General features: G+C 36.5%; 1 protein-coding gene and 1 pseudogene across 24 annotated transcripts in view; one reads left to right on the top strand and one right to left on the bottom strand.

Annotated features, from left to right (window-relative positions):
- RBM26 (RNA binding motif protein 26) overlaps positions 1-12,595 on the bottom strand; it is a 107,754-nt gene that overhangs the window by 80,689 nt on the left and 14,470 nt on the right. For 17 of the 24 annotated variants that reach the window (XR_011969931.1, XR_011969930.1, XR_011969932.1 and 14 more), the window contains exons 2-4: positions 4,000-4,118; positions 3,472-3,608; positions 2,572-2,868 (exon numbers count right to left, since the gene is read on the bottom strand). Coding sequence is in view for 14 of the 24 variants with exons in the window: in XM_072622149.1 (XP_072478250.1) it covers positions 2,572-2,868; positions 3,472-3,608; positions 4,000-4,118 (553 nt within the window). In the remaining 10 variants the exon portion in view is untranslated. The remainder of the gene's footprint in view (positions 1-2,571; positions 2,869-3,471; positions 3,609-3,999; positions 4,119-12,595) is intronic. The other 7 variants (XM_072622153.1, XM_072622152.1, XM_072622160.1 and 4 more) reach the window with 3 other exon arrangements.
- On the top strand, positions 8,290-8,845 carry LOC140512815 (large ribosomal subunit protein eL21-like; annotated as a pseudogene).

Here is a 12,595-nt window from a genome sequence, read left to right as displayed (position 1 = left end):
AAAAAGCTCCTACAAACAATCAAATTTTATACATAAAACTTACCTAAATTTGTCTTCCCTTTTGTTCTGACTCAAAGCCTAATTCAAGAGATAATTTACCAGTAGCTCTTAGAAAGCAACTGTCACAGAGGATTTCTATTGCCTACACCAAAAAACAATCCATAATGGTTAGCCCAGATGGCCAAACTGATATTGATACCCGCAAAATGCAACAGATAAAAAGATTAGGACTAAGTCAAATAGCCAAAAAGTTGGCAATGAAGTAGTAACTGGTACATCAACAGTTCAGATGAGGTAAAAGGTCTGATATATAATTTGACAGAAGGATAGCACTCCTCAAAAGGATGGGCAGGTCCTCAACTCCGGTTCAGAGATCTCAAATATTGACACCCAAGTTTCTCACTGGCCCCTAGAATCTGCATCTGACTCCTTGACAAAACTATTCTCATCTCTCTCTCCCTAACCACAACAGTGCCAGAAGCAGTAATTCTTAGAGCATTCCTGAGTGTGAATTCATGGCAGGATGATCCACAACAAGAATCTCTGAATACAAATCTGGAGGAACCTAAACCACATTTTGGGAAGTAAAAAACCACTCTATTATATTTTGCTCCCCACTCTAGCTCCTGCCAAAACACTTACTGTATTTATGTGAATTGGTATGGATTTATTTCCTCTATTTGTGTACAGTGATATTCCTATGTTACTCTAGTTCTTCCACCAATACTGACATGCTGTCAGACACTAAGGCCATCAATCGTTTTTGGTGTGAATAGCTCAGGTCATTTTCTGATATGAAGGTAGACCAGAAGGGTCATGAACAGATGTTGTTTGAAGGGTATGGTTAAGAAATCACTAAAGTTAAAAGACTGACTCACCCCATATCACCAAGTAAAATGGGAACCTTAAAGCTCATGTTGCTTAGAGGGCTGAAGGGAAGACAATTCCCATAAGACTTGGATTTGGGTCAAATAGGGCCCCACAAAGGACAAAAGTGAACATTTCTCATGGCACTCCCTCAATAGAAGCAACCTATTTGGTTGTCCCTTTGCAATTCTACCACAATTCCTACTTTAAAAAAATAATAGTCTACACCCAGGTTCTTAAATTCCAACCCCAGAAATATCTAAGATTTCATTATCCTACTTAAAAATTTCAAGACATTTGTTAGCATTTTCAGCTATTTAGTTTCTGCAATTAGTGACTGCTTTGAGATACCAAGTATCTTCATGCTCTTCTTAGACAAGATTTACAACCTGCAAGGGCCAAGATTACATAAGTATGCTACCTCATTTTTTGATACAAATGCGTATGAAATTTAACAACAGTTGATGGCTAATCCTCAGGGTAAAGGTATGAATCTCTTTGGGAACAACCACAGCAAGCAATTTACCTGCTTGAATACAACTAGCAATGGGAGAGCTTGCAGAGAAGCCCATTTCCTTTCAAGATAACTCTGTCTTATGATGTGTGTCAGAATGTGCCTCCCCTATAAATTCTCTCTTTACTCTTATTTCTGTACCCTGAGGCTACACAGAATCAGTTTAACTTCCCTTCTACATGAGAGCCCTTCAAACAGCCCAAACTCAGTCTTTTTTTCTCCAAGCTAATAACCCTCAGTTCATTTAAATGTTGCCCAGACATGATTTCCAATACCCTCACCATTCTAGTTATTCCCTGGATACACTACAATTTTTGCACATCCAACTTTAAATGTGGCATCCAAACTGAACACAATGCTGAGACTATGGTCTGACCAGGGTAGAATATAGTGGAACTATTCTCTTACTTGTTTAGGACACTATATTTCTACTGTTGCATTCTGAAACTGCTTTACTTTTTCTGGTAGCCATATAACACTATCAATTCACGCTGAGCTATCTTAAGAAAAACATAATTCTTTTTCATATGAACTTTCTAACCATATCATCCCCAACCTGAACTTCTGTGCAGTTAATTTTTTTCAACCTAAGTGCAAGACTTTATACACATGACTTTTATGTTTGACACTGTTAGATTCAGATCATCATTCCAATCTGATGAGAGTATTTTGGATCCTGATTCTGTGATTCAATAGATTAGCTATCCCACCCAGCTTCATGTCATCTGCAAACTTGGTAAGCATGTCATCAATGTCTTTGTCCAGCAAGTCATTGATATAAATGCTGAATGGAATATGGCAGAGGACAAAGCTCTTTGGTAAGTCACTAAAGACCACCCTCCAGGTTCACGTTGATCCATTAATCAATACACACTGGGGTCCAGCTGTTCAATCAGGTCTGAATTCACCTAACTCAACTATATTCCAGCCTACATTTCTCCATTTTGTCCATAAGGATGTTATGAGAAACTTTGTCAAATGCCTTGCTGAAATCCAGATGTAATATTTTCTATAGCATTCCCATGCTCTAACAACCTAGTCAAAAAAGAAATGAGGTTATCCTGGCATGACTTGTTCTTAGTGAACTCATGCTGGTTTGTAGTGATCACTGCTTCCCTTTCTAAATTCTCACAAACCATCTGTTTAATAATCCGTTTTAGAATTTTGCCTGGGATGAACATGAAGCTCACCGGTCTGTAGTTTGTGGAATCCACCTTCTTCCCCTTTTTGAAAATTGGGACATTTGCCCGTCTCCAGTCCCGCGGCACCTCTCCCGTTCTCCACGATTCATCAAAGATCACCGACAGCGGTTCAGCGATCACATCTGTGAGTTCTTTCAGCACCCTAGGGTGTAATTCGTCCAGGCCAGGAGACTTGAACTCATTTAGAGTCGCTAGGTGCTCTCTCACTATCTCCTCACCTATCTTTGGCTCCAATTCCCTTTTAACCATGTTTGTTCTATCCTTTCCAGTCTGAAGATCATTCTCCTTGACAGAGAAGACGGAAGCAAAATAGCAGTTGAGTAGTTCCACTTTCTCTCTGTCGTCGTTAATATTACACCATCCATCCCAAGCAAGGGGCCTACCCCCTTTCTTGTCACCCATCTTGCCCCAAGTATTTCTAAAAGAAAAAAATCTATTAATGTAATAGTTCTGGCTAAACACACATGATGGCTTGATTTCCATGAATTATTAGTGGTGCTCCTGCAACCCTCAAATACTAGTAGGCAGCAGCTACTAGAATTCCAGTGTTAACTGGCAGCAGTAAATAAAATGGAAAAGTCTTTAAAAAACGAAACACAGAACATGACATTTCAGGGATCCTTTATGTCTGAAGTTAAGAGCTTTTACATCAGTCTGAAAGGAGGTATGACTTTTGGCTTTTTACTAAAGAGGGATTCTTTCATTACATGCATCTAGTAATATCGCAGAGTAAAGTAGGTATTTTGCAAATTTGATTCTAGTAATTATAATGGCATAATTATATAAGCCTCAAAGACAACAGGACATGGCAAATAAAATTCACACAGTTCAATGCTGATGTCATATGGACAACTTAAACAGCTTGTAAGATATGACCCAAATTCCTACCTCTTCCTTTTTTATATCTTTTTCTTGGTGTTGAAAAAATTCTACCTTTAGACTTCCTGATGATGGCTGTTCGGGCGGAGGTAGGTAGCTCTTCGTATTCACAGCATCAAAAAGTTTTTCTACAAATATCTGTGTCTCTAAAAAGAGAAATTAGAAAACCTAAGGGTTAAGGGACAATTCTAAGCTATTAATCATCCAATATTGCACAGTAATAAATGACTTATGCCAGCATTCTGATATTGCTTTTTAATTTTTAATTAATAAAATTATAAATAACATTACAGTTTTATAGTCTCAGCAACTTTCTTACACAACTAACAAAAAAGACCAAACTGAAAAAAAAAATGTTGGCATGGTTATAGATGGCAATGTGACCCAGTCTTTCATGTTAGCAAAATTTGAATATGACAAGTAGTGCTATTACTTACTGGTTGTTAAAACTGTATTCTACCTATATTTCAATTTGATTGTTTTTTTAAAAAAATATTTTTAAAGTTTATTAAAATATGGATAACAATTTCCACTCACCCTTCTGAAGAAATACATCCAGCTGATCGATACATAATGCCTTCAGCTCTTTTTCACTTTTATCTTTCTTTACCAAAGCAAGAACATATTTAGCCAAAGCTGATGGGTCAGCATCACAGCTAAAAATAAAAAGGAATTTTTAATATAAGTATATGAATGAAAATATTTGCAGACATAAAAGAAACTCTATTACAAATATCATTCTGTGTGCTTATCATTTAATTATTAGTATGTATAATGCTTTAATTCTGCCAAGAATGACCACAAGGTAAAGCCCTGTCAATTCACATACCAACAAAAATAAGTCAAATATCTGTGATGTCATCACTGGAAACTGTGATATAAGAATTTATTTCACATACTAGGGGCCCCAACATATTAACAACTTCAAGGGTCTTGTCTGAGGTTCAGAGACTGTAATTTGTCCATAGCATGGACTGGAGGTAGAATCTAAAGCTACATCCTCCTGATTTCAAGTCCAGAACTCTATCCAATATGGCATGCTGCCTCAGAAAAAGATCCAATATAAACTTTAGGCAAAGTTTGTGAGTTTATATCAGGGAACCTATTAAAAAGACTCAATTCCTATTTTTTAATTTCTTGCAAGCACAGGACAATAATCAATGATGGAGCTATTTACAGAAAGTTAAGGTATAGTAAAATGCCACTGCAGCCTTCCTATATGAATGGTCTCTGGTCACAGCCAAACCTGAAGTATGAAATTACTATTCTCTTTTGGTATTATCAGTGCTGGAAATTTTGGACCATTAATCCACAGGGAACACTAGACATTAGGAACATAAAGTTCAAGCCTACTATTTGCCTTCTACCAATTCTACAAACAACAGAGGAAAGGGAGAGCACCTCAAGACACCAAATCACTACAACCAAATTATCTCATCGTAAGAATTTCCCTTTATCTCTCCCTTCTCCCTTTCTTCGTTCTATTTCCAAAAAAAACAACAGCAAGCTCCCAATTACAAATGCTGGCCAAATACTATAGAGCTTCTATCCATTTACTTCCTCATCCAGTGACAGCAAGCCACCATTTTTTCCTTTACTGGCAAATAAGTGATAGATAATAGTAACAGCTAATACTTATACATTATAGTTTATAAAGTGCTTTATTTACAATTAACTCATCTAAATGGTACTACTGAGGTACCCTAGTAATTATTAATATCATATCCGAATTAAGTAAATATAAATACTTTAAGTTTTCAAAAAGCACTATGCTAAACTATCCTGAACTCTAGAGAAGTCTAAATAAGTTGCATCAAGCAGTTTATATAATGTCCAACAGTGAAAGTTTCATGAAGGAGGTAAGCATCTGAATGGTGCTTTAAAAGATATGAAGGAATTGAAACAATCATAATTCCAGAGGACCAAAAATGAAGAATGCTACCCATCTCCAACAGGAAATATACTAATACGCAAAATGAAGTCTATTTCTAGACATGGCTGGAAATTTATTTTTCTTAACTGTTCATTTGCTACTAGAGTTTTTTCTTTTTTCCTTTTCCTCTTTTTTTTTTTTTTTTGGTGGGGTGGGGGGGAAGGAGAGAGATACAAGAAAGCAAATGAATAAAAAATGAATAAAAAGCCCAGTTTGGCTGGATCAAAGATTTTGTGGAAGGGAGTAATATAAGACCAGAAAGGTAGATGTCAGATTATGGGGAGTCCTGAATGACAAGATAAGGAATTTGTATTTTACAAGATAGACAATATGTCATTGAGGGTTTTGATCAAAGAAAGGAGTGAGCTATAAAGAAAGCTATCTGGAGAGCAGTGTGAAGACTAGATTGGACAGGATACAGAGCAGAAGTGAAAAGATTTGTTGGAAGGATATTGCAATACTTCAATGCAGCAAAAAGGATTTGATCTAGTGTGGTAGCAGTGGAAAGAAGAGGCACCAGTGAGAAATATGTAAAGGATCTGCAAAGTGATAGGATGAGAGATGTAAAGGAAAAAGGAAACTATCACTGTAACTTTTCAGAATGACTGCTCTGCCTCTTTAAGTTTCCATGATTTCATTTATTTCATTATTTACTCAAGGGTAAAGGTAAAGTAGCTTTTCAAGGTGTAAGTGTCTTCCTATGAAAATCAGAACCACACTATATAAGTATTACATCCTATAAGAATAGCTTTAAGCATTCTTCAAATTCTTTCTATATCTGCTAGCAACAATTGTTTCTAAAACAGATAAAAGCCAGGAGATACCAGACATTTTGTTACCTCTCACCATCACTGATTTATAATGAAATGACTTTTTACTGTTTTGTTAAAATATTCCAAGCTCTCCTCTTCTCACTTGCAGCAGTAGCTAAGTCTCAGGCAATCTTTCCTTGATTTTGTCCTCCTTTTTGGCTGCTAGTTTTCATTTATAATTTCCTGAAATGGTATCTAGATTTGTTTTGATATTTGTCTTATTAAGTCACTTGGCTTATTCCAGTTTTCAGGGTATTCAGGTCTCGAATAAGGTCTGTCTTTCATCATCTGTTCTAAGGTGTCAGTTTTCCCTGCTAGTCTTTTTCTCTCCCCCCTCCACTGCCCCACTAGCTTTTCTATTCTGTATCTCATTTCATTTCTTCCAGATCCTCTTGAAGTCCTCAGGGCCAAGACAATTTTTTCAAGGGATTACCTATTGGTCTTGTAGGTTCATTATCCTCTTCTAGGTTTACTTCTTAGATTTCTCTCATACCAAGGTATTTTCTCATGCATATAGTCTTCCTTGTAGGAATGTTGAGGGTTGAGGGATAAGGGCTGAGTTGAAGAGGAACCTGAACCTAGCTCCAAAACTGAATAGTATGGGCAAGGTGCAAATACCTGGTCCTAACAACACTGGGTCAAATTAGGAGGATCCTAATCCCTTCTTTCAAGGGATGATAGGGCCACTACCCCAACTGCTGAGCTCTGCTTGAGAGCTCCCTCTTGTTATAGGGCTCTAATACTTCTATCTGCTGTAGGCTGTGCCTACAGTTCTTTTTCCTTACCTCTGGCTCAGAAGCTACTCTCATTCTGGGTTCCTACTGGCACAGGCTTTGGAACAGATCAGACTAGATTTTACCTCTGGCCTTTTGCTGGGTTTCAACACTAGTGATGCCCTGGAACATCCCAAGGCTGCTCTCTCTCCACCAGGTTAATGCTGGGTTTGGAAGCTGTTGGGACTGAGTCAGAGGCCCCAGGCTCTGTTTGGCTTGGGTCTAAAGTGCTGTGCTAGCCCTGTGTAAGAACAGCCTTCTCTCTCAAGAGGTACTTAACCAGGCAGCTACTCATTTAGATAAGGCTAGGGCTAACAGAGATAGAGGGCTTGACTCAAGCAGAATACCCTAAAGATGTTCTGATACAGAAGGGCCTCAGGGAAGGCTCAGTCTGGCCTGGAAATGGGCACTTTGAAGTTCAGTCAGATAACGTTAAAACTACCTAGCTAGGATCTCTGCAGGACCCTAGGGATCCTTCTGTGGAGTCCTGCACTAGGTAAGGAGTCCAAAGGTGATTCTCTCAATAGAGTGATATACCTCTAAGCTCTAGTAGTCACAATCTTTCCACCAAGATTACTTAAGGAAACAATTTATAAGTATGTTGTTTTGGTGATACTGTCCTCCAAAGACACATGGCCAATTTACACCACCTTAGATTTTCAAATGTACATAAGCATGGGGAAGAATTTAATATCTATTTTCAATCTGCTTTGGTAGATGGTGGATACATTAATTACATCATCACTCCATACTCTTAATAATCTACAAAGTAATCATTGCTTCGAAGTGTATAAAATGAAATCTCAACGTGTAAAATTATAGCAAATACAGGTCACTACTATATCATAGGTAAAAAGCAGAGGTCAAATGGGAAAAGAATTTCTATAGATCAGGGGTTCTTAACTTTTTTGTCACAGAATCCTTTGACAGTCTGATGAAATCTTTGGATTCCTTCTTAGAATGATCTAAATGTATAAAATAAAATGCACAGATTTATAAAGGAAACCAATTAAATTTCGATACAGTTATCAAAATATACTATTTTTAGTTCACGGAACCCAGGTTAAGAATCCCTGCTACAAGTTATAAGGTCTTCCAGATTTACTTGCAGATGACATTATAATTTTGTTTCAAGTTTTAGAATTCTGTAGAGCCTCAAGTGAAATATGTAGTCACTCAAGAGTCTGGCTCTCTGTTCTTTCAAATATATTATGCTGACCTCTGATTCTTTCAACTATTCTATTTATATCTCTTCTTTTGATGATTAAGACACAAACTTTTTTTCCTTTCCGCTGGCTCTGCCATATTCCAGTGTGTTGCCAAAATGACAAACACAAAAGGAAAAAGGAGAGGAACACCATACATGTTTTCTAGGCCCTTTTGAAAACATGGTGTTTTCCCTTTGGCTATGTATACGCGAATATACCAAGAAAGGTGATATTGTAGATATCCAGGGTATGGGCACAGTTCAGCAAGTAATGCCCCACAAATGTTACCATGGCAAGACTGGACGGGTCTATAATGTTACTCAACATGCTGTAGGCAGTGTTGTAAACAAACAGGTTAAGGACAAGATTCTAGCCAAGAGAATTAATGTACGTATTGAGCATATTAAGCATTCTAAGAGCAGAGATAGCTTCCTGAAGTGGGTAAAGGAAAATGATCAGAAGAAGAAGGAAGCCAAAGAAAAAGGCACTTGGGTTCAACTGAAACGCCAGCCTGCTCCACCTAGAGAAGCACACTTTGTGAGAACCGATGGCAAGGAACCTGAGCTGTTGGAACCAATCCCCTATGAATTCATGGCATAAATTAAAAAAAAAAAAACAATAAAAAAATCTTGGATTATGGAAAAAAAAAAAAAAGACAGAAACTTTTCCTCATTCTTAGTTCAGGTTTAGAATATATATATGTATGTTCCATTCCCACTTACCTAATCCTTCACTGACAGATGTTTTGAACCTTTGGAGCTTCCAGCAAATACTTAACTTTATTTCTAGTTCAAAATGAAATGTGACTGTAATTTGCTTCAAAAGTTCCTTACAAATTGAAAATTTGCATATTATAACAAGCACATGCTGGTTAAGGGATACATTAACCAAGACACCTACTACAAAAATTGACTTTCTCTCAATTCTAGAATACCTCCCAAATCTCCAAAATACAGATCAAACTCTATTATAACAAATAATAATTTTCCTATACTTACTGTTTCCAGAAGTTATACCTCAAATGGTATGTCTGGAAGGTATTCATAAAATAGAATATCATGTGTCTCCCATTGTGAACTGAGCACTTTTAGGGCCAGTGTAGAAATATAGCATTTACTCTCCCTTATCTCTTCTCTCCCCTCAACAGAAATGTTTTGAGTTTCAACTGTTACCTTTTCTTAATGATTAAAAAACTGATCCAGCATAAAACTGAAGGAAATATTTCAAAACTAGTTTTCTTATGCTTGTATACTTTTTCCCTTTTCTCATACAGGAGTACACAGCCAACTCAAGCCACTGGCATTGTATTGCTTTCTTTAAAAAAAAAAAAGTGAAAAAAAGAAGTGAATAAAACTGTCTCCAGCAATTTTTCTTCCACTAGAACAAAAATGGCAAAACCCATTGGGAGGGTTGGGAAATGGAAACTGGTAAGATATAAAACAATCAAGGTAACTCACAGCATATTAAAAGGAAAATCTTATTTAACAGCAAAAAAAAAAAAAATACAATATCATGGCTTTTCCCACTACACTGTCAATTTCTTATCAGGAATAAAAAGGTGATAATCACAATAATCATGAAATGACGAAACTATAAGGAGACTACAGTTGTATTCTTTTCTGTTTTTATGTTAAAAATTGGGAGTATGAATGGAGGGCTAAATTTGATAAAAAAAAATTTTCCCAGTAAGTTCACAATAATGTGAGACTCAAAATGAAACATTTCTCTTACTCCTTAAATTAGTCTGGAGATTAATTAAAATACCAAGGGGATACTTCATACACCTAGACAAAATAAAAAAATTCATTTGGAAGAAAACATTTACAATAATAATTTTTTAAAAGTAGGAATGAAGAACTGCACACATTCAAACCTCAAATTCTATTATAAATTAATAACCATTAAAAAACTACCTGGTACTATTAAAACAAAAATTCCCTGAGAAAGAGATCTCTATTTAATCAAAATTGCTTGAAAAGACTGGAAAGCACTCTGGTAAAAATTAAGATTTAGGCCAACAACTTGCACTATATTTCACAAACTCAAAATGGATACATTACCTAAATATTAAAGCACATACCATAAACAAAATCAAAGAGAACAAGAAGAGCTGTCTTTCATAGTTATGGCTAAGAAGTAAATTCTTAACCAAAAAAGAATTGAGGTCATTTCAAAAGATAAAATAGGTCATTTTAAGTGTAGGCAACTAAAAATAAAATACAAAAAATAAAAATGTTTATAGAATTCAGAAATAAAAAGACAAATATTGAAAAGAACCCAAGAAAGAGTATAACTAACTATAGTTATTTTAAAATGAAAATCATTTTGTTTTAGGCCCAGACTCTTAATTTCATTAAACTTTCAATATAGATACTCCCTCTACTAATGCGGATCAGCATCCACTCAAACGCTGACTCTAAAAAAATGTTTGTGGGCACTAAAGAGTTAAATGATGGTGGCCCTTGGCAAACCAGATATTCTGCATCAGAAGTGGGATTTGAGACAAACATCCAGAACTTCAAAGCCAAACCTCTAATCTTTGTGCCATGCTGCCTCAGAATTTTTATTTAATTTTAAAGTTTTAAATTTATGCTTTTTTAAAAAACTAAACTTAAGGCAGAATTCACAATAAACTAAAATAAATATTTTTTCAAGTATTTGCTACTAATAAAAGGTCTTTCCCCCACATCACAGGTTTTGGAATCTGGGCTTTTATGTTAAGGAGTATGATTTTAGTATCATTGCTTAGCTTAAAAAAAAAAAAAGGTCAATGAACACTGAAAAAAACTTGGAAAATATAAATAAATACAATCAGGAAGTTAAGAGCTCAGAGTACAATGTTCACTCAGACAGATCAAGTAATAACATAGCTAACATTTTTATAGTTCCTTTAAGGTTTGCAAAGTGCTTTTACACTTATTATACTATTTGATCCTCACTATAACCTTATCAAGGCAGGTAGGTGGTACTGTGGATAGAGTACTGGGCCTGGAGTCAGAAAGACTCATCTTTCTGAGTTCGTATCAGGCCTCAGACACTAGCTCTGTGACTCTGAGCACATCATCTAACCTTATTTGCCTCAGTTTCCTCATCTGTAAAAAAGGAAATAGCAACCACTTGAGTATCTTTGCCAAGAAAATCCTACATGGAGTTAAGCAGAGGGAGATACAGCTGAAACAACTTAAAAACAACGTAACCTTGTCAGGTAGGTACTTGTCCCCATTTTACAAATGAAGAAACTGATATCTGGAGCAGGGGATAAGTATCTGGGGTAGGATTTGAAGACAGGTCTTCCTTCTCTCTGCCAAGGTCAACACCTCTACATGATTCCAACAACGCTAGCCAGTTAGCAAATTTTCAAACTCAAATGATTCCTTCCCCACTGCCTTCAAACATGCTCAAATCTCCTCCATCCATAAAAGGCACTCACTTAAACCTGTAAGTCCTCCAAGCTACTATCTCGTATATCTCTTCCCTTTATCCAGACAAACTCCTGGAAACAGTTATCTACACTTCTTGCCTCCACTTTTCCTCTTACTCACTCCTCAACCCTCATCAAACAGGCTACCAACCTCATCACTAAACTATAACTGCTTTCTCCAATGCAGTCTCCAGTGACTGCTTAATTACCAAATCTGATGTTTTTTGTTGGTTTTTTTCCTCATTCCTCATCCTTCTACCCTATTTGCTGCATTTGCTGTGATAGACACTCTCTCCTCTGGTGTATTCTCACATCTCTTGGGTTTTCCTGACACTACCCTCTCCTGGTTTTCTTTAGGTACCTAACTATTCTCCTTAGTACCTAATTATAAATGATCCGCAGAGGTTCTACCATGGGCCCTATTTTCTCTGTGCATGCTCTCCCTTGGTCATCTTATCAGCTTCCATGGGTTATCATCTCTAAAAGTAGATGATTCCCAGACTGACACATCCATCCCCAGTCTCTCCCATTTCAGATTCTCATCATCAACTGCCTACTGGACAGTTCAATCTGGATGTCCAATAAACATCTCAAATTAAAAAAAGAAACAATGAGAGTAAACACCTTGAAGAGATAGTAGGTACTAGGAAGAGTTTTTTAAGGATGAGGGAGACCTAGGCATTTGATAGGCAACAGCGAAGGAACCAGTAAATATGGAGAAGCTGAAAATTAACGTGGAAGTAACCTGAAGAACATAAGAACAGATTAAAAGCCCCAGAAGGGATAAAGGACACCTCTTCATCAAAAACTTGACAAAATACACTGAGAATGGGGAATGATGTCAAGGGACTCTTGAGAAGAAAGAACTCAAAGTGAAGAGAGTTAAAGGCAAACCTGGCCACTTTTAGCCAGCTCTAACTGCTACTTAATAGATTTCCCTCACATCAAGATCAAACTAAGGATTACAGATGATCACAAAAGATAAT

This window comes from Notamacropus eugenii, chromosome 6, assembly GCF_028372415.1.
Source record: "Notamacropus eugenii isolate mMacEug1 chromosome 6, mMacEug1.pri_v2, whole genome shotgun sequence".
In the NCBI taxonomy this organism is placed as follows: Eukaryota; Metazoa; Chordata; class Mammalia; order Diprotodontia; family Macropodidae; genus Notamacropus; species Notamacropus eugenii.
This window is presented reverse-complemented; position numbering and strand designations above follow the sequence as displayed.